At 32.8% G+C, this 19520-nt stretch overlaps 4 protein-coding genes and 1 non-coding gene across 6 annotated transcripts; 2 read left to right on the forward strand and 3 right to left on the reverse strand.

The window, feature by feature from the left end:
• Positions 1 to 72: 72 nt before the first annotated feature.
• Trmt112 (tRNA methyltransferase subunit 11-2) lies at positions 73 to 620 on the reverse strand. The gene has a single exon (XM_085187911.1). The coding sequence runs from the start codon at positions 467 to 469 to the stop codon at positions 92 to 94; it is 378 nt and encodes a 125-aa protein (XP_085044037.1). The 5' UTR covers positions 470 to 620; the 3' UTR covers positions 73 to 91.
• Positions 621 to 4187: 3567 nt separating this feature from the next.
• On the forward strand, positions 4188 to 8917 carry LOC146537733 (DIS3-like exonuclease 2). Of its 2 annotated transcripts, XM_085187913.1 has the most exons (4): positions 4188 to 6330; positions 6766 to 6865; positions 7229 to 7487; positions 7832 to 8917. In XM_085187913.1, exons 1-4 carry the CDS (start codon positions 4329 to 4331, stop codon positions 8036 to 8038), a joined length of 2568 nt encoding a protein of 855 aa, XP_085044039.1. In that variant the 5' UTR covers positions 4188 to 4328; the 3' UTR covers positions 8039 to 8917. The 2 variants fall into 2 exon arrangements, with proteins under 2 accessions (XP_085044039.1, XP_085044038.1); XM_085187912.1 differs by having other exon boundaries at positions 4189 to 6865.
• A 2508-nt stretch (positions 8918 to 11425) lies between these two features.
• On the reverse strand, positions 11426 to 11626 carry LOC146537734 (small nucleolar RNA U3). The gene has a single exon (XR_014878173.1). It is a non-coding gene; the product is annotated as a small nucleolar RNA U3 (small nucleolar RNA).
• A 538-nt stretch (positions 11627 to 12164) lies between these two features.
• LOC146537735 (E3 ubiquitin-protein ligase FANCL-like) lies at positions 12165 to 14757 on the forward strand. Its single transcript, XM_085187918.1, has 5 exons — positions 12165 to 12317; positions 12415 to 12931; positions 13003 to 13161; positions 13311 to 13501; positions 14576 to 14757. The coding sequence occupies exons 2-5, from the start codon at positions 12448 to 12450 to the stop codon at positions 14678 to 14680; spliced, it is 939 nt and encodes a 312-aa protein (XP_085044044.1). The 5' UTR covers positions 12165 to 12317; positions 12415 to 12447; the 3' UTR covers positions 14681 to 14757.
• A 364-nt stretch (positions 14758 to 15121) lies between these two features.
• CSN1b (COP9 signalosome subunit 1b) lies at positions 15122 to 18893 on the reverse strand. Its single transcript, XM_085187914.1, has 4 exons — positions 18814 to 18893; positions 18608 to 18686; positions 17161 to 18507; positions 15122 to 15621 (listed from the first exon to the last, which is right to left on the reverse strand). The coding sequence occupies exons 2-4, from the start codon at positions 18617 to 18619 to the stop codon at positions 15529 to 15531; spliced, it is 1452 nt and encodes a 483-aa protein (XP_085044040.1). The 5' UTR covers positions 18620 to 18686; positions 18814 to 18893; the 3' UTR covers positions 15122 to 15528.
• Positions 18894 to 19520: the final 627 nt, after the last annotated feature.

Raw genomic sequence — 19520 nt, forward strand, 5'->3', positions numbered from 1 at the left:
TAAATAATACTTTTTAATGCACCATTAAAAAAAGATTTTTTTTCGAAGTTGATGAAATTGTAAATAAAACTATTCTTTCATTCGACACAATTTATTGCACTTCAGCTTCTGTTAATAACATATTTGGGATTCCTTTGGTAATTGGAAATTGTCGCCCAGATTCAGGACACGTCAAATATCCTTCTTCAACCTCAATTTCTAATAGAACTCTGTGAGCCTTTTTTAAAAAATCTTTGTTTTCTTCGTAATTTGGTTCAACTGTTTGCGGTAACCCGTCACTATGACCTATGCTATCAGCCGCTCTCCATAGAACTTCCCAGTTTAATTTAGGGATTATTCTGGTAATGAAGTCCGGATTAAAGTCTACTTCGCTAATTTTAACATCCTTTGCATTTATTGTAAGCGGGTAACCTGTAAGTACCCCTTTCAAACATTTTGATGTGAGCATATTATGCGTCATAAGTTTCATTGTATCTTTTAATGCTAAATTACGTCTTATAATTTTAATAAAATTTTCATTAATGTGATTAATGTAGTTTCATTATTTAATATCCGAACGGCGAATGAAATTAAAAATCACATAAAACAAGATTTTACTGACAAAGTGCTAGGAACATATACGAGCAAAGTGTCAAATTAGGTAAGAAAGTCAAGGAACATATATACTAGTAAATTGAATGAATTGAATGATGTTAGCAGTTAAAATATCGATGTTGCATTAAATAAAATATCATAACATCGATGTCAGCAGGGATACATAATCGATATTTAATCGCGTACACATTCTTTCAAAATTATTATTTTTCCAATAACTTATTTATTTTTATTTTAATTAAATGTCATAAGATATTGTAGTTAGGGTTTCGTACAAAAATATCATTTTGTTGTCTGTCAGTCTGTCTGTTAAGAGCCTTCATCTCAAGAATGTTTAGAGATACCGAGATGGAATTCCAACCATATATTCTTATCTTAGCGGCCATTTCTATCGCAAAAAAATTCGCGTATTTCGACACTATATAGGGAATTCAAATTAATAAGATGCTTTTGGTTGACCTAGAATTATAGAATTTGTAAGCTAGCATCTACAAATAGCACTAATTCAGAAAAAAAACTGACAACTATATATTTGTGGTTAAATCCTAAAAAACTAATAGCCTTAAAAGACGGGCAGAATTTGGTATTAAAGCCGCTAGTTCAAGTGAGGTATCAGATGAAAGGGATCTGGCTAAGCTAAGCTAGAATTTCAGGCAAAAAGTTGTTGCAGCTGGCAAAAATCGATGCCTTAGCTTCGGACCATTTTTTTCCTAACAATTTTTTTCTTTTTTAAGAAATGCTTGTATTTCATATTTTATTTCCTCGAGCAAAAATCGAACCTACAATGTCGCCTTTACGGCACTATTGTACCCCTATTCACGAATGACCTCTGTTAGTTGCATCCTATATCTTATAAAACAAAGTCGCTTTTTATGTCTGCCTGAACTTTCTAACTCTTCTTCTTCTATACCACCCAACGGATTTGGATGCGGTTTTCACCATTAAGTCGAGTATTTCTCAGGGAATGTTTATATATAGTTTATTATTTGTACATTCTTATGTAAATTAACATAAATACGATAAGGTCCTACTCGCTGAGACACTTTGGCGCATGCGCTGCTTTAATGGTAAATACTACATGAAAAAAATGTACTGGAGTATTGTTCCTCTTAATAAGATCTACAAAAAAGTCCGCGATGGCATATTCGTATCTTTTAAGAATAACGTGTAGTGATCATATTTCTGTCTAAAAATAGTAATTTCATTATATTTTTTATTGTGAGGGATATTTTTCCATAATGGTATTAATCCTTATCCTTTAAAATACTTTATTAAATTTCTACGTTAAACGAAGATAAAATTTGCTTTTTAAACTATTTCGAAATTGCGAATACTTTTAGAGAAAAACGCATTTAATTATTGACACATCACGCCGTTCACACATCAACTGTATCGAGTCAAGTTTCACTTATCCCGTACTCTCAGCATATAAATAAGTATATTAGTTACGTTGGCCATTTAATGTAGATCAAAATTGTCTTTTCTGTTTTTCATTATAATAAGTACTTTAGAAGTTGTTACAATATCAAAAAATCCTTGCTGCGAAACAGCTCGCCACTCGCCATGCGTCCGCCGCGCCCGCATTCCTTACATGCATCGGTGGTTCAGTGGTAGAATGCTCGCTTGCCACGCGGGCGGCCCGGGTTCGATTCCTGGCCGATGCATTCTATTTAATTTTCCTCACAGGCAGCTACGTAGTGCTTGCTTTTCATCAGGGACAGAATACCCTCTTCAGCATTAACCACAGGCTCGAAAAAAAAACCCGCCTGCCTTTATAGCAACGAAGATTTAGATTCGTTTGCACGTATTGGATAATTCGAGTTGAATGTATTATTTAATGTCATTTAACTATCTAAAAATAGTAATTTAAATATATTTTCATAAGTACTTGAAAAGATTAGTAGCACAGATTTAAAATTACGGTACCTATTAAAAAATCCTTGCTGTGTAAAACAATTGGAAAATCCTTATTGAAACTACGAAAATGCGGGTTGCATTAGGGTTTAATTAATTTTCACATATCTTAAGTGCTTTGCAAACATACATTATATGAATAATCCAGTAGTAAAAGCGGGCGAAGCCGCAATAGGGTCGCTAGTTTCTTTAATAATATTAAGATGACTTAAGTCAGTATTTTTTTTCATCCAGTCTTTAATATTGCCAAATATTATAAAAGAAAAATATTGCCTATTTCTTGTATGTAAGTGAAAGGCAATTACTAAAGCAATGGCTTTCTATCCATTTTAGATTTAATATTTCCGCACACAAAGAAAACTACTGAACGAGTGCGTCAGATTTTACGACGAAATATTGTCAATAATATTGTGTAGTGTGCGAGGCCATATATTGAACAACTAGCGGACCCGGACGCGGCTACGCCTGCTTCAACTATAAGAATATTTATTAAATATATTCATGAAATAATTTTCAATTTTCAATAGAATTAGTAAGAAAATATAAGCTTAATTATATATTATTATATTAGAAAAAAATATCTGAGTTATTGAAATGAACCACCAAAAGGATTAAAAGTAACTAAAGGATAGGTATTCTTAATATTAGCAAAAGTATCTAAAGTTTTCCGTGCGTGCGTACATAGATATCGACTCTATGAAATAACTAAACATTTCTCTCTATTAAATAGGATAATTTTAGCGGGCAATATCAAATGAAATAAGAAGAGAACCAAGATGTAGTCTAAATTAATTATAAACAGCAAATAATTACATAAAAATTAACAGTAGTTCGAAAATGTATGAAAATTTATAAAACCGTCAACGTCATCTGCCCGTTCGCGACGGTCATACTATGCCGCCCGAAGGCTAGGTCATTTCGAATCAGTGACATCTCCTTAATTATTTATTAGAATGTTATACAGTAAACTATAATTTCAATCTAGATAAAATGCTAAAAGTGACTATTATATTTATTTTCATAAGGATGAATATCAAAACGTCGCGGTAGCGGTCGCGTAGCAACGACGGTTGTTATTAACATGGCAGAATAAATTGCATGTCAAATTAGAATGTACTTTAAAATATATTAGTATATATGTGTAATGTAATGTTATATAGCCTATAGCACTTCTGAAGAATGCAGCTTTCATACAAAACAAAAACAATGAAAATCGGACCAGTAGATCCAGAGATCTTAGCGTTCAAACAAACAAACAAACAAACAAACAAACAAACAAACAAACAAACAAACAAACAAACTCTTCTGCTTTATTATATTAGTATAGATATTATTGCCAATATGGTATTTACAATAATATAGTGTGTGTGCGGCTAGCCTATGAATATCTATTAATGAAGTATTATTACTGTGTTTATTTGTTATATGTGTCCTGTCGATTCTATCTCAGTTTGGTAAAACTAATTATAATCCAGATTATAAATCTAATGATACTAATTATAATCCAGATTTTAATTGTTTTTTAATATTATATATTTCAAAATAGTATGGTACTGTGCCGTATGTCTTTCAACTGAATCCCAGAAACAAGACGTTGCTAATTATTTAAGTATTGCTTAAATAGTCTGTGCCTAGTATATGTGTATTATCTATGGTCTGTGTTCTTTGAAGTTTGATTTGTCATTGTCATTTCTCATTTGATTCTTAACAATAGAAACTTAACTATAAACGTGTACTATATTTTTATTGATATGGGTTTTCGATGACATGATATTATTTTATTCTAAATTACTGGTTTTAGTTTAATTGAGAATTTAAATATGGATAGCCAAAATTCTTCTTGTGACGGAAATATAGAAGACAGTCAAGCATCTACATCACAATTATCAGATTTGCTACAATCAGCAGCTTTAAATATCCCTTCAAATGAAAAAAATATTGAAACAAAAAAACAAATCGTATCAGTATCAACTAGCACTTCGTGTAATAATGAGGATAGTTCTACTAATTGCCACAATACAAACTTACCAGAACAAAGTAAGAATATAAATAGCAATAATGATTCCAGTCAAAATTCTCCTTCAAAGATGTCTAAAAAAAAGAATGCTAAAAAGAAAGAAAAGTTAAAAAAATTACAAATAGAAATGGCAAACGATAAGCAACCTGACACCATCCAAACAGCTCCAGCAGCTCCTACACAGAATGGTATAACATCAGTACACGATTTTTTTTTAAAACATATTACACCATTATATGCAAGTGCTAATTCAAGGTATCTAGAAAATGTAACTCATCACCCACAGTATTGTCTTATGCAGAATGTACATTTTGGTGAAATATATCACAACCATCAAACAGGTGCAAGTCTACCAAATTCTCCATTTCTACAACAGCCTCATCCATCAAATTCTCAAAATGCACTTTTTCATAATACACCTCTACTTCATCACCATAATCATCCAAAATATCTACAGAATGCTTTACAGCACCCATTATTGGGCAGAAGTTTTGTCCACACAAATCATCATAACTTTCAACAAGCAACTGGTGTTCACCCTGTGATAAAAAGTTCTACATTTATAAATTCACAAATTGGGCAAAATGAACATCTCTCTCAAAACACAATAAACAACTCTCCGAGACAAAGAATAAATTCAAAGAAAAAAGATGTTAGTGATAATGAAGAGAGACAATTTAGTCCTTACTTATCTACTGAGGAAGTAGAAAAGGGATTACAAAATGATACATTATTGGAGGGTGTTTTGCGAATCAATCCTAAGCAATTTCAACATTCTTATGTTTCTAGTGCTGATAAAAGTGAGCAAGATGTTCTTATTGATGGGGTTAAAAACAGAAATCGTGCCTTGGAAGGAGATATTGTTATTATACAATTCATTGAAGATGATTCTGAAGAAAATAAAACAAATGGTGAAGATAAACAAAAGAAAGGCAAAGTTGTTTTTATAAAAGAAAAAGTTCATACTCGTTTATGTATCGGAAATTTAAAGTTAATGCCTGATAAAAGTAGACAAAGGGCACTTTTTGTGCCCAGGGATTACAGAGTACCCAGACTTAATATACCATTTACAAGTTGGCCTAATAATTTCTATAAAGAAGCAAAAAGTTATGAGCATACTTTGTTTCTAGCCAAAATTGAAGAATGGAAAGATGTAAGGTTTGCAATGGGAAAAATAATACGTCAGATAGGCCAGTCAGGTGATATGGAAACTGAGACTAAAGCTATTCTAGCTCAAACAGATTTAGATATAACACCGTTTGGATCTGAGGTACAACAGTTCTATCCCAATTCTGATTATGTAATTCCTGAAGTAGAAATTAGTTTGCGCAAAGACTGCCGAAAAATGTGTATTTTCAGTATAGATCCATTAAGTTGTCGTGATGTAGATGATGCGATTTCATGTGAAAGATTAAGTAATGGCAACTTTGAGATTGGAGTCCATATTTCAGACGTAGCTCACTTTTTGGCAGAAAATACAATTCTAGATAAGAAGGTTGCAGAAAAAGCTACCACCATCTATTTGGTTGAGAGGGCTTATCACATGTTGCCTGATGAATTGTGTATGCTCTGTTCACTTTTCTCAGGTGTTGATAAATTAGCTTTTTCAATTTTTTGGGAAATGACTGAAGATGCTCAAGTGGTCCGACACACATTTGCAAAAACTGTCATACATTGCTGTGGTCAACTAGCTTATGAGAATGCACAAGCAGTACTTGATAATATTGAAAATGCTGAGAGTACTTTTCCAGAATTATACAATGGTTTTAGTTTCAAAGATATTGAACAAAGAATAAAAAAATTAGGTGAGTTGTCAGCAATATTACGAGAAAGAAGATTTGAAGGAGGAGCCTTAAAATTGGACCAGCCAAAAGTATCATTCCATTTAAATGGAGCAAATGGTTTACCAGATTCTTTTTTCATTTCTGATAGTAAAACAAGCCATCAGTTAATTGAAGAGTTTATGCTTTTAGCTAATATAACTGTAGCTCATAGAATATATGATGATCATCCGAAACTTGCCTTTTTAAGATGCCATCCACCTCCTAGTGTTTATATGTTAAAACAACTAGCAAAATCTTTAAAACCTTTGGGTATTAATTTAGAAATTAATTCAGCTGGAGAGTTGCATAAATCTTTATTACCTTATATTGGATCAGATAGTACAGACAAAGGAAGAGTTATGGTTCTCAATATGTTATGTGCTAAGCCTATGACGAGGGCGAAATATTTTTGTGCAGGTGGTCCAGAAGATGATTATAGCCATTATGCCTTGAATGTTCCATTATATACACATTTCACAAGCCCTATACGACGTTATGCAGATATAATGGTCCACAGGTATATAAAGTGTTCTTAAATTCTAATAACTTTTTCAAAATTGATGATGATGTTACTGTTTTTACTGTTTTTTTTACAATTATATTTATTAGTATGAAGCCGTCGCGCCGTTGCTTTACAGCGTCACTTAAGACTGCGGTTATGGGTTCTATTCTCAATTGGGGAAATTAATTATTTTCATTTTCTCACTCTAGTAAGATGGCCAAGAGTGCCGTTAAGTTCAGCCATTTAACGATCAAAGCCTTAAAGTTGGCCGAAAACTGGAAAATGGGTGTCTCAACACTAGATTCCCTCTGCCTACCCTGCTATGGTGTAGGAAATAATTGATTATACATTATTTTTACAATTTTTTTTCCCTTTTAGATTACTAGCAGCAAGCTTACAATATAGGGAAACACCTCAATGGGAAGAGAATGTAGTATCAATGATAGCTGCACAATGTAATAAACAGAAGTACAATGCCAAAAAAGCAGGTGAACTCTCAACAGAGTTATACATATTAAAATATATTGAATTAAACACTCCTGTTATCACTGAGGGTGTTGTAGTGGAGGTCAGAGAAAAGTACATAGATGTCATAGTTGTTTCTATGGGATTAAATAGAAGAATATTTTTTAATAGTGTAAGTTTTTAATTAGGCTCAATTTTTTTTTATAGTTTGTAAACCTGAAAAAGAAATTGTATTTATTAACAAATATTATAATGATGTTATTGTGATTCAGTACCACAGCATAAGTCTTGAAATATGACAGTTGTTTGGTTCCAGCTCAGGGAAATAAATTATTTTCATTTCCTCTCTTTGGTTATTAAAATAATAATAAACCATATGTGGATTGGGTGGACAATAGGCAAAACAGTATCTTAACCCTGGCAACCTATTGCTTATATCTATCTACCCTGCTACATGTTGGATACAGTGTAGGACTATAAAAATACTATTGATATTAATGAAAATTTTATTTTTAGGACTTTCCTGGAGAATATGAGTGCATAAAAAGTGATGCAGGTATTAAATTATCTAAAATGAAGTTGTCTTGGATGAAAACTGATGATTTACCCAGCATCACACAAATGATTGAAGTGTTTTCCTTATTACAAATTGAGATGCATAAAGGTGATGATATGGCGAGGGTTGAGACAAAGCTAGTACGGCCTCAATGTACAAATTCATAATTTCATATTTTTTATATTATATTTTTATATGGTTGACAAGTACATACAAGTAGGAAAATAGAATAATAATTGTTTTATAACTATAATTGTTGAAGTTAGTGATTGGTAACAATTGTATGCTATTATTGCATCACTATTAATAATTTTAATAGTATTTTTCTTACATAACACAAGTAGTCTTAAATAATTAAAAAAAGCACAACTTTTTAATAGGTAATAAATACTTTTTATTTGTAATAAATAATATAATACTATATTAAGTTTAGAAGAATCCTTGACAAGGAAACCGCAAAAATTTTAAATTGCACTTTATAAAATATTAAATGACTCAGTTTATAATTTTTTCTATACAAGATCTCAATAGTGTTGCCCATGTTTAGCATAAACTGTTTTTACATTTCTGTAAACTTGCTCAGTATTCAGTAAGCATATCATTTTTATAAATGTTTTATCACTTGACTTCTCTGACTTGCCTTCTCTCAAGAGGTTAATATATTATTTTATAAATTTTATTATTATAATGATTTTAAAATTATTTAAAAAAAAAGAATTGTGTGATTGTAAAAATTTGTATAATGCATTTATTTTTATGAATTTATTAAAATGGATGATTGGGATACTGTAGAATGTAGTAATATTTTGATCGAAATAATTGTATAGCTGTATTATTTTTATAATGGATTTTAACCATATACTTATCTTGGAAATATTTTAAATTAGGACATTGTATAATCTATTACCATTTTTAATTCAGTCATAAATTAAATTATATAATTATCTTACGAATTAGCCAGATCATCAGATTTAGTAGTATAAATTGATATGCTCAGTCAAAACCAGACATTATATTTGGTAGTAAATAAAAAATCGATATATTAATTGTTTCAATTTATTTTATGAGTATATAAGTATTTATTGTTTTATAAAGATACTGTATCAGCTACTCTTATATTATGAACATATTATTCACTTTTAAATAAACATTAGTTATATAATATTGGACACATACTATGATTTGTCTAATACTTTCAATGTTGGGATATGCATCCCAGAAGTTGAGTTGTCTTTTCTTTTTGTAGTTCTCTACTTTTGTCTCATTGTAGAGATTTATGGTTATGTTATGCACTGTTAGCACCCGGGGCATGATGACCCCGTCTTGATCATTTTATATACTGACAGATCTATGTAATCTTAAACATCTATATTACAAAATCATTTAAAAAAAACCCGACGTTATTAAAAAAAAGGAAAAGTTCAATATTATTGAATTATGTGTTTGTAGTGGATAAACGTAAAACTACGGAGACATTAGAATGTTACATTATCAAGGAGTAACATAGGCGATATTTATTTTTAGAAACAATTAGAGATCCCTAATAGAATTTTAAAAATGTGTAAAATATAGGGATAAAATATCTTGCATCGCATGCGCTGCAGAAACTGTTGAAGGTGGACCAAAAAATGTTCTACAAAATTAAAGAACATATCCAAATCTAAAAAAAACTTAGCGATATCATATATCTAGCTAGCCACACGGCTAGGCTGACTGCCGAAACTGCAGACCACTGGTTACCCAGAGGGGGCCCAGCTTATTGTTTTTCAATAATATTCAAAAATATCCCACTAGATACAGGTCGTCTGTATCTTTTAATTTTAATAATATGTAAGTATTGCATTCGTCATTGTGGTAAATTTTGATTATGGTCATGGTTTCTTGATCTCGACAAGTCACAAAGCATTTTTTTTTTTTTTTTTATGGAAGAAGGACAAGGCAAACGAGCGTTCGGGTCACCTGATGATGATCACCGCCGCCCACGACCCCGTGCAGCACCGGAGGAGCTACAGGTGCGTTGCCGGCCTTTAAGGTGGAGATAGACGCGCTTTTTGAAGGTACCCATATCGTACCGACCTGGAAACACTGCCGCGGGTAGGCCATTCCACAGTTCGGTGGCGCGTGGAAGGAAATTTCTACGAAACCGCACAGTAGTGGAGTGCCACGTATCCAGGTGGTGTGGATGGTATTTAAGTTTGTGACGTACTGTGCGGTTGGAAAATTCGGCGGCAGGTAACAGGTCGAACAGTTCTTCAGAACACTCACCATGAAAAATGCGATAGAGAACGCACAGCGAGGAGACGTTTCTACGCAGAGCCAAAGTGTCAAGCCTTTCACAGCTTATTGGGTCCTTAATGATTCGAACAGCTCTACGTTGTATGCGATCAAATGGGTCAAGCTGATACTGGGGTGCACCAGCCCAGAGATGAGAACAGTACTCCATGTGTGGCCGAACCTGGGCCCTATATAGGGCCAATCGGTGTTTTGGCGTGAAGTACCGTCTCGCTCTATTGATGACCCCCAGTTTCTTCGAGGCCAACTTGGCCTTGCTTTCCAGATGATCGCGATACTGGCAGTCACTCGAAACATTAAGGCCCAATATGCTGATACTGGGCGCGGCTAAAAGGGGAGTATTCTGAAAGACTGGCGATACGATAAATGGGGTTTTTTTAGTGGTTAACGCGCAAACCTGTGTCTTCAGGGGGTTAAATTGGACCAGGTTCTTTTCACCCCATGAAGAGACAATCTCGAGGGACGCCTCAACAGAAGACACAAGTTTATTTCGGTACTGTTCAGCGTTTTCCCGAGAAAGACTTGCGCGGCCGGAGTAAACAGCGTCCACCGTGCTGTCATCTGCATAGCAATGAATGCTAGAATCTTCTAGCATGTCATTGATATGCAGAAGAAACAGCGTGGGGGACAGCACGCAGCCTTGGGGAACGCCAGCGTTCACGGGCATATGATTGGAGCAAAAACCGTCGACAACGACCTTGATGCTGCGCCCAGTGAGAAAGCTGGCGATCCACCTGCATAAGTTCTCGGGAAGCCCATAGGATGGAAGTTTGGCAAGGAGCGCTCCATGCCACACTCGATCAAAGGCCTTCGCCATGTCCAAACTAACTGCCAGGCCCTCTCCCTTGCAGTTAGTTATTTTTCGCAGTCTGGTGAAAATATTCTTATTTCAATTAAAACATTCCAAAATGAAACACCTTGGGGTTCTGTAGGTATTAGAAGAAAGAGAAATGTTATAGACAAGATTAAAATAAAAAATCCGCTTCACGCTGTTTAGGCAGAAGGAACCTAGCGTCATTACCCTCCTGCCCCGCGATGGCCTACACAGGTGTCCAGTAAATAATGGTCCAAATTTGTTATTTATTATGGATATTTCATAAAAAATCACAAAATCACGAGGGCTTCATTGACACACGCGTTTTATTTTACACCGATAATTTTATTTTTTACTTTGACTTAAAATAAAAACTTTTTCTTTGGTGCTGACAAACTTTCTATACAATGTAGTTATAATGTAATGGATATAAAATGGTTCAAAAACAGCCGCTCAGACAGCGACAACGCCCCACGCTCCACCACGAGTGGCGAAGTGAACGATCATCGAGGGCTGTCGGCCGAAGCCGCGCCCGCCTCACGCTCAGGGCGCCGCGCCACGTCTCCTCATCGCGGCTGGCACGATCTCACTTATTATGTGGATCTCGTGAAGAGCTTACTATAGAAATGATCCTATGAAGTAAAGTCTTATTGAAATTTCGAAATTTTTGATCCTCATTCTGCGCGAGAAAAATTTGCTATCGCGACTCAGAATTCGCCTTAAGTGGTACAACGCCATCTAGCGTTGGCTATGACGCTGATTAGATTAAAACTGTCGATTGTTTCGCAATCGATAGTTTTAACCTAAAAAAGCCTATGCGATCGATAGGACAATCGATAGTATCGATACTATCGATTGTATGCTAATTCGCGATAGTATTGAATATAATTCTTAAGCATAGCTACAAGATGAAATGAAAAGAACAAGAAACATTTTTGTTACATTTCGTTTGTTTCTTCATATTTTGGTGAAAATAAAGATACTATCGCAACTTAGCAGGCGATCGATAGTTCACAATAATCGGTAGTTCGATACTATAGTTTCCTAGATATTCAATAGTATCGATACTATCGAAAATATCGATACTATCGATTAAAATAATGATAGTCCTACTATCGGACAACTGTCAATAGAATATCGATAGCCTATCGATAGTCGGCTTTCGATCGGCAACACTATTCATAACCATACTGTCTCGCATTCGCATTGCCTCGTGTAGCCCTATCCTCCTCGATCTGGAGAGTGTGCATTCAGCTTTATATATTATCTGTTGTTCCGTTTTCTTTTCGTCATTACAATACAATTTACAAGTTGCAATTCAAACTTTAATTTTTGCTAAAGTATGTTAAAAAGAAAATAAATTGTTTAGATTTTATTTATATATATATTTGTTAAGGGATATGGTGATTATTGAAAATAAATATTACAAAATTTCAGATTAATACATACTAAAATATATAAAAGTATACAATGAATGTGTTTCACGATTTACTTCAAAATAGAGACAATAATTCTGCAGTTAGTTTTTTTAATCAATTGTGTAGTATTTTTTCTAAAAAACCCGCAAAAGTTTTAGATATTAACAAATTAGAACTAATTGATGAAGACCTAATTGATGAAATAAAGAGTCTATCTTTGGATTTTTCAATATGTTTTGGAAAGACTCTTAGAGATTTGAAATGTTCTATCATAGATGAGGAAAATTTGCGAACTCACGATATTTTTTTGAAATACAAGGGCTATAATAAAATTACTGTTTCCTCTGCCAATTTACCACACTCACAATTACAAGACCGTGAATATTTGTCCATTGAAGAAGTGATAACAACATATGTAAACTACATAAAAAGTTTAAGTGTCTATTTAAAAGAATTGGAGAATATAGATAGGCATTTCACTGTAGTGGAACCTGTCAAACCAACTTTTAAAGATGATTATCGAAGAATTGCACTTGGTTTGGTATTGCTTTTTGATTCATCATTTATTTTACTATTACAAAATGTAATATGGAAAAGTTATTTGCAGATGAAAGAGTGTGGTTACATGTAGAAATTACAACTAATGGGTTAGCTACCAATGTCCATTTGGTTGGTCAGTCAGAAGAATGGCATGATAAATTACAAGATAGACTATTATCTTGGGACCATGACAAAGAAATTGTGGAAAATATATTAGCTGTATTTGGTAATTTATAAATTTCAAAACCGTTTCATTTTTTAATTTCTTTCTTCATATTTATTATTTAAAATATTACATATATATTTTTATTTTTATATATTTGGATTTTTATTTGATTTCTTTATAAAATTTATTAAATTACAATATTTTTGCAGATTCTGTGAAGACAAAACATTCTTTTAAACAAATAAATATGAATACAGATGTTATTGATACCAATGAATTGCAAACTTTATCATGTGGAATTTGTTTTTGTGAGGAGTTGCCTGGTAATCTTGGTGTACCACAGCCATTATGTCAGAATCCCAAATGTGGTGTCTACTTCCATAAAAACTGTTTATTTCAGGTTGGTATGTCTCTTGTATAAAGATTATTAAAAATGCCCAAAAAGAAAATACAGAGAAATTACAGTGAGTGTGGTGTTGAAAGTAAAGAGCTTATAGAATTGCTTGAGACTTGCAACCCAAGTGTTTTTTTTAGGGGTTTTTTTTCAAGAATGCATTAATGCTTGCCTCCACTGTCAAAGTTCCTTTTTCTACTGATACCAAATTTGAAATAAATCTACCAGTAAAATATTATGCCAGATTATTTAAGCATACATGAAACATTATCAAATATCACATTACTAGTTTTTTTCTTAAATATTTTTGTGAAAAATTGTGCCTTTATATCAAATTTTTGATATACATAGAAATTTAAAACATTAATAAAAAAAAATCTTTGAAATTTAATATGTAGAATAACATATGTGCCTGTAAAAATATATAAAGTTCTGTTTTATCAGTTTGGCTAAGATATTAAGGGGTCATCCATTAATTAGTTGTCTCATATTCAGGGGGTAGACGAGTGTGATATTGTGTGATGAGGGGTGGGAAATAGTCCTCTCTTTTGTGTAAATAACAATTTATTATTTAACACCATTCAAAAATATAGTATCAAGATTTGTTTAGAATGCATGAAACAGTAGTTATTCATATATTTTCAATTGATTTGATTTGTGTTACACATTTAAATAATTAGTAATATATGTGCAGTATGCCTTACTTTAGTTGCCCATGGCTTCCGAAGTCACCAACATTAAAGATGGAACTGAATATGTCATTATAATAGCTTAATGCTCTATCTCAAATATAAGAAGGCTGAGGGGTGTTAAAATAGACCATTCCATACATTTTTTTAAATTTATTACTATCAAATATCCATACAAATATATTTCTACATAAAGGCACTACAAAAAACTACGAAGGTTTGTCTCTCATAAACTCAATTATCGAGTTATTGTGCTGAGTTGGATTACTGAAAATAATTTCTTTTCCCCGAGTGGGGATTGAACTCACGACAATCGCGCTTACAGTAAGATGTACCGCTGTGCATGGCACAGCCTATAATTATATTAATATGTTTATTATATTGTTTTCAGTGGTTGGTTGCTTGTGAAGGTGGCAGAGTTCCAGCTTTTGGTGTAGCTAATGGCAGTTGCCCTACTTGTCTACAACCAATTACGTGCAGCGAAAAAAATAATTAAAACGTTATTTCTTTATAGTATTTTTGAACAATTTTTATGTAAATAAATAAAAATAACATTTGAACATTTTTATCACATCAACCTCTTTTTATTCAGTGCCTATTAATAGATTTATAGTAAAATATCTACATTTTTTCGTCTACAAATATAGTATTATAGGGTACTATCGAGGCCAATGATGTGTGTGGGTGTAAGTGGCCACAAAGTTTGACTGTACATGTGATTGGTTGTGAGTTCGATCCCCATTTGAGGAAAAGAAATATTTATTTATATTACTACACTATATGAACACTAATGCAAAACTCAGTTTAGACCTCGCAGACTGTACTCTTTTGAGTTTGCTGAGCATCATGTAAAAATAAATATATTTTTTTATTTGGATAAATTAAATTATTTATTTGAACAAATTAAACAAAATCTTTAGGTTGACTGAAAGGCATATTGTTTGAAATTTTTTAATATTATTAAAAATTACGTAGACATAATATTTTGTGGTTACATAGAGAATAATTCTGTATAAACTGTTGCGACAATGCACGCATCAGCTGTTGAACGACAGTTGGCAAAGCATTCACTCGGAGCCATCAGCACTTTGTAATGGCATGTTGTTGAAAACGTATTCCTACTATGTAAATAATTAGAACAAAAAAAGCAGGTATGAAACGGTACACAAAATCTTTCTTTAAATTATATAAACAGAATTCACATGACAAAATAAATGAGTACTGCTCAACCAGCGTCGCTTACAAAATTAATGTTAAAGTTTATTACAACTAGTATTTTATATATAAATCATTTAAATTGCCATGTAAAAATGTAAGGTGTTGACTATCTTTTAAAGTAATTCATCACAAGGGTATACTTTCGTAAGTGCGTGTTGAGAGGCTGGTGCTTGACCCAGGTGCCTCACCACTTTGCGGACCAGTCTCACGACCAACATTCTGAAATACATTAACAATTATTTAAAATTCTGTTCACATATATAAATTGCATTTTCGATTCGTCGTGGCGCAGCGCCTCAGTGTAGGAACATGACGATGGTGGGTTCGATTCTTAATCGAAGGAGTGAATTATTTTCATTTCTGTTCTGGTAACAAGACAGCGCTGAGTCCACTCAATGTCTCGAAAACGGGATTGTGTCTCAGGAAACCAGTAAGTGCTTCACGTCTGCATCTGCAGCTACAGCGTGATGTTAAAAAAATATTCAGAACTCCAAAGTAGATAAATCTGTATATGATAGCATAAAGAATTAAATAATTATATGTCACTTTAGACAGATTTCATATATCAGAGTAATTACATATAATATTTCAACAGAGATAGGGCTGGTATTTGTCTGAATATCCTGGATTTGTCCTGCTTTAGAACACAGCGTCTGGGAGCCATCCCGAATATTTTTGTGCTGAAGGAACTCCGAATTGCTGTTAGTACTTATATAGTATGTTATTTACAAAAATACATAATATAATCACTAATCAGTTGGTTGAGTAAATTTGTTTAATTTTGAGTTAGAAAATAGCAAACAATGCGAGTAAATAAATAAATTAAAACAATCTTTCTTATTAGGATTCCGTATGAAGAGTAAAACAGGACCCTATTACTAAAACTTCGTTGTCTGTCTGTCTGTCGCCAGTCCGCATCTCGTGAACTGTGATAGTCAGACAGTTGAAATTTTCCTAGATAATATATTTCTGTTGCCGCTATAACGACAAATACTCAAAAACAAAATAAAATAAATATTTAATGGAGCTCCCATATAACAAACGTGATTTTTTAGGCGTTTTTATAAATAATTATGCGGAACTCTTCCTACAGGAGTCCAACAATATACGAAATAGTCTAAAAAGCATTAAAGATATATGTTATCTATATAAATTTATTACTGTCTCATGACAAACACAAGAATTAATTATATATTTTTTACAAAACAAATTTTATTTTAATAATGTTTAAGTGTTTAAGAATATTCAGATTTTATATTTCTTTATAAGCTCCCAGGAATATGGAAATAAATTAATGTTATTTATGATACATGATAAATTTCAACACAATTCTATTCAGTAACAGAAGGAACAATGCAATGAATAATGTAATGTAACAAATAATATTTTTTTAGTTTCATCCCAGTTGTATCCTATATACAGGATACAACTGGCATGATATAGCAGGACATTGCAGGGTATGCAGAGGGAAGCTAGTGCAAAGATATTTCCTTTTTCGTTGCATGTTTATTGCGGTAGTAGCGGAGTTCAACACCATGCTTGTTTTGTACGTGTCTTATTACCTGAGTGAGGACATGAAAACTATTGTATTTTCCAAATAGGGATCGAACCCAAAACGAAAAACGCCGCGTAAGTCAGCTGTGCCAAGAGTGTGGAGGAAGGGTACTCAAGATTTGTATAGATTTAAAAGAAATAATCACAGAAAGAATACTAATTACGAAAAAATTGTAACTGCTCATAAGAGAAATGTATAAATACCTTAACATGTATTTGATTTTTGAGCATGGCAGCACGTAAGATTAGCATAGAAGTCCGTCGTTGATATTCTTTACCCATTGCTAGACTTCTTTCAAAAGTAGTACTCCTCTGGTCTACATCTTTAGCATACAATATTTTATTATGAGAATCAATGCGTGCTTGAATTTGCCCGTCGAGAATTAAGTGCATAAGCTCATCCTCAAGAGCATTTACTGTACAGTTAAAGGCAGCGGCCATTAGACACATGTCAGCAGAGAGATATGGGCTGAAGTATTGAATTAGCGCTCTATTACGAATCATCATGTACAAAGTATTTAAATGTGGTGCTAAATACATATCTAAAAGTAGATTGTCTCGAATCTCATCCAGTAACCTCAAGCATGAAGCATACTTGGATTCATAAAATTTAAAAATTATGTCTCGTAACTGAGGTTCTAGCTCTAGGAATAATTTAAAAGAACTGCTAACTATAACTTGCTTTTGAAGCTCAGACCTGTCAAAGGTTGCCAACGCACAAAGTCCTCCGTATACTGCTATGTTGTTGCTACTGAGTAGTTCTGGATAATCACAATGGTCAATGCTGGCGGCTAGGAAATGTTTTGCAGCTGATTTATATTTTTTTGTTGCTAACTCTGCCAGCCCAGCTGCACATTTTAAGCGAGTCAGAATAGCTTGATTAGAATCTTTCCCTGAAGCTTCATTAAAGTCTGGAGTTCCTTCTGCTTTTGATACAAAATTTAGAACATGTGACCAATTTTGTAAATACACTGACACTTTAACTACATTGAGGCACATCATTATTACATGCTTGCCGCTTGTGCAGTAATCACGAGCTCTAGAGTAACATTTCAAAGCACTAGTAAGATCTCCACAGTCCAAATAATGATCCCCTAAATCATCATGCCCTCTTCTAATGCTTTCTTTTATGGAATTAGTTTTGTAATTTTTAAGATCTGTATCTAATTTTTCCAACTTTATGGCAGCTTTCTTTGTTTTCGATTCTACCCATATTGAGTCCAATACAGGTATGTCTTGTGAGCCCATTTGGACTGCTACATCGGGCAAGCCTGCTGTGGCTATAGCTTCAGCAAGTTTTTTATGAAGAGATTGATATAGACTTACATTGTATGTGGTCATAACGTAAGAAATTGCCATTTTGAGTGCCTCTAATCTTAGAGAAGGACAATGATCTGCTACAAACATTAATCTGTATAATCTAGCAAAGCCAGTATACGAAGCAGCATAAGTTTCCAAGTCTAAGGTGGGATTTTCAACCACATAACGCTCTGTCTCATTGTTTTCATTATCTTCAAGTGGAACATCCACTTGCATAGGCTCCGCCGGATGCTAAAAGTATGAAATTTGTTAAACACTAATTCATTCTGTCCTTAACTTTATAGCTTTTTATATATCAAATGAATTACATCTAAAGTAATATGTTTCTTACCATTTCGATCATTTTATTGGAATAAACTTGAGTTATAAAAGAAAATAAGTGAATTCCCTTGTCAACGCAGGAAACCAACCTAGAACACAATGTATATATATCTCCTTTGATGTTTTAAATAAAGTTTATTGCCTATTTTATGAAAAATTACTTTATTTACAACTTTAATAAATAAAATTTACAGAAAATAATTATTATCAAAATACCTTTATCATTACGTTTCTTTTTTGCAGCGGCATTTTTCTTTTTTGACGATGAAATACGGGGTTGCTGTATCCAAAATACATAGATAAAATAGTGAATAATGATTATTATTTAATAACAAAAATACTGATTACAATAATATTAGAAATGTACAAAAATCGTACTAATTTTTTTTTATAATAATATTATATAATAAATTATTATAAATAAATTCTTTGAGCATAATTACGTATTGATATATATTGTTAAAAAAATTACATATATAAACCTTAGACTTGGCTTGCCTTTACATTGAGATTTCATTATTTTTCACAGAGAAATGAACAGCTTCATTGACTTAGCTGGCTTTTTACAATATGTTTTTTGTGAGATTTCACTTATTTTTTGTAGAAAGCAGGTTTATACTTGATTAGTTTAGCGGAGTTATTAGTGCCATAAATCAGAGTAGGTAGGATTGACCACTAAATCATACATGGCGTGGAAATCGTGGAATAATTAGGTTTTGTTACTAGATTTGTATCTATTTATGAGGCGTAGCTTTTTTTAAGTTCTCTTTTTTTTCTTTTTTGCGAAAAATTGTTGCTACTGTACTTGTACAGTATTTATTGCCTATTCATGCTGTTTAATTATTCTTTTAGATGGTTTCGGTGGATCAATTTCTGAAAGAACAAAGCGATATTCACGCCTAAGCCAGTTAGTTGTAGTCAGT

This window comes from Heliconius melpomene, chromosome 7 (genome assembly GCF_056956725.1).
Source record: "Heliconius melpomene rosina isolate 202511_hmr_F chromosome 7, ASM5695672v1, whole genome shotgun sequence".
NCBI lineage: Eukaryota > Metazoa > Arthropoda > Insecta > Lepidoptera > Nymphalidae > Heliconius > Heliconius melpomene.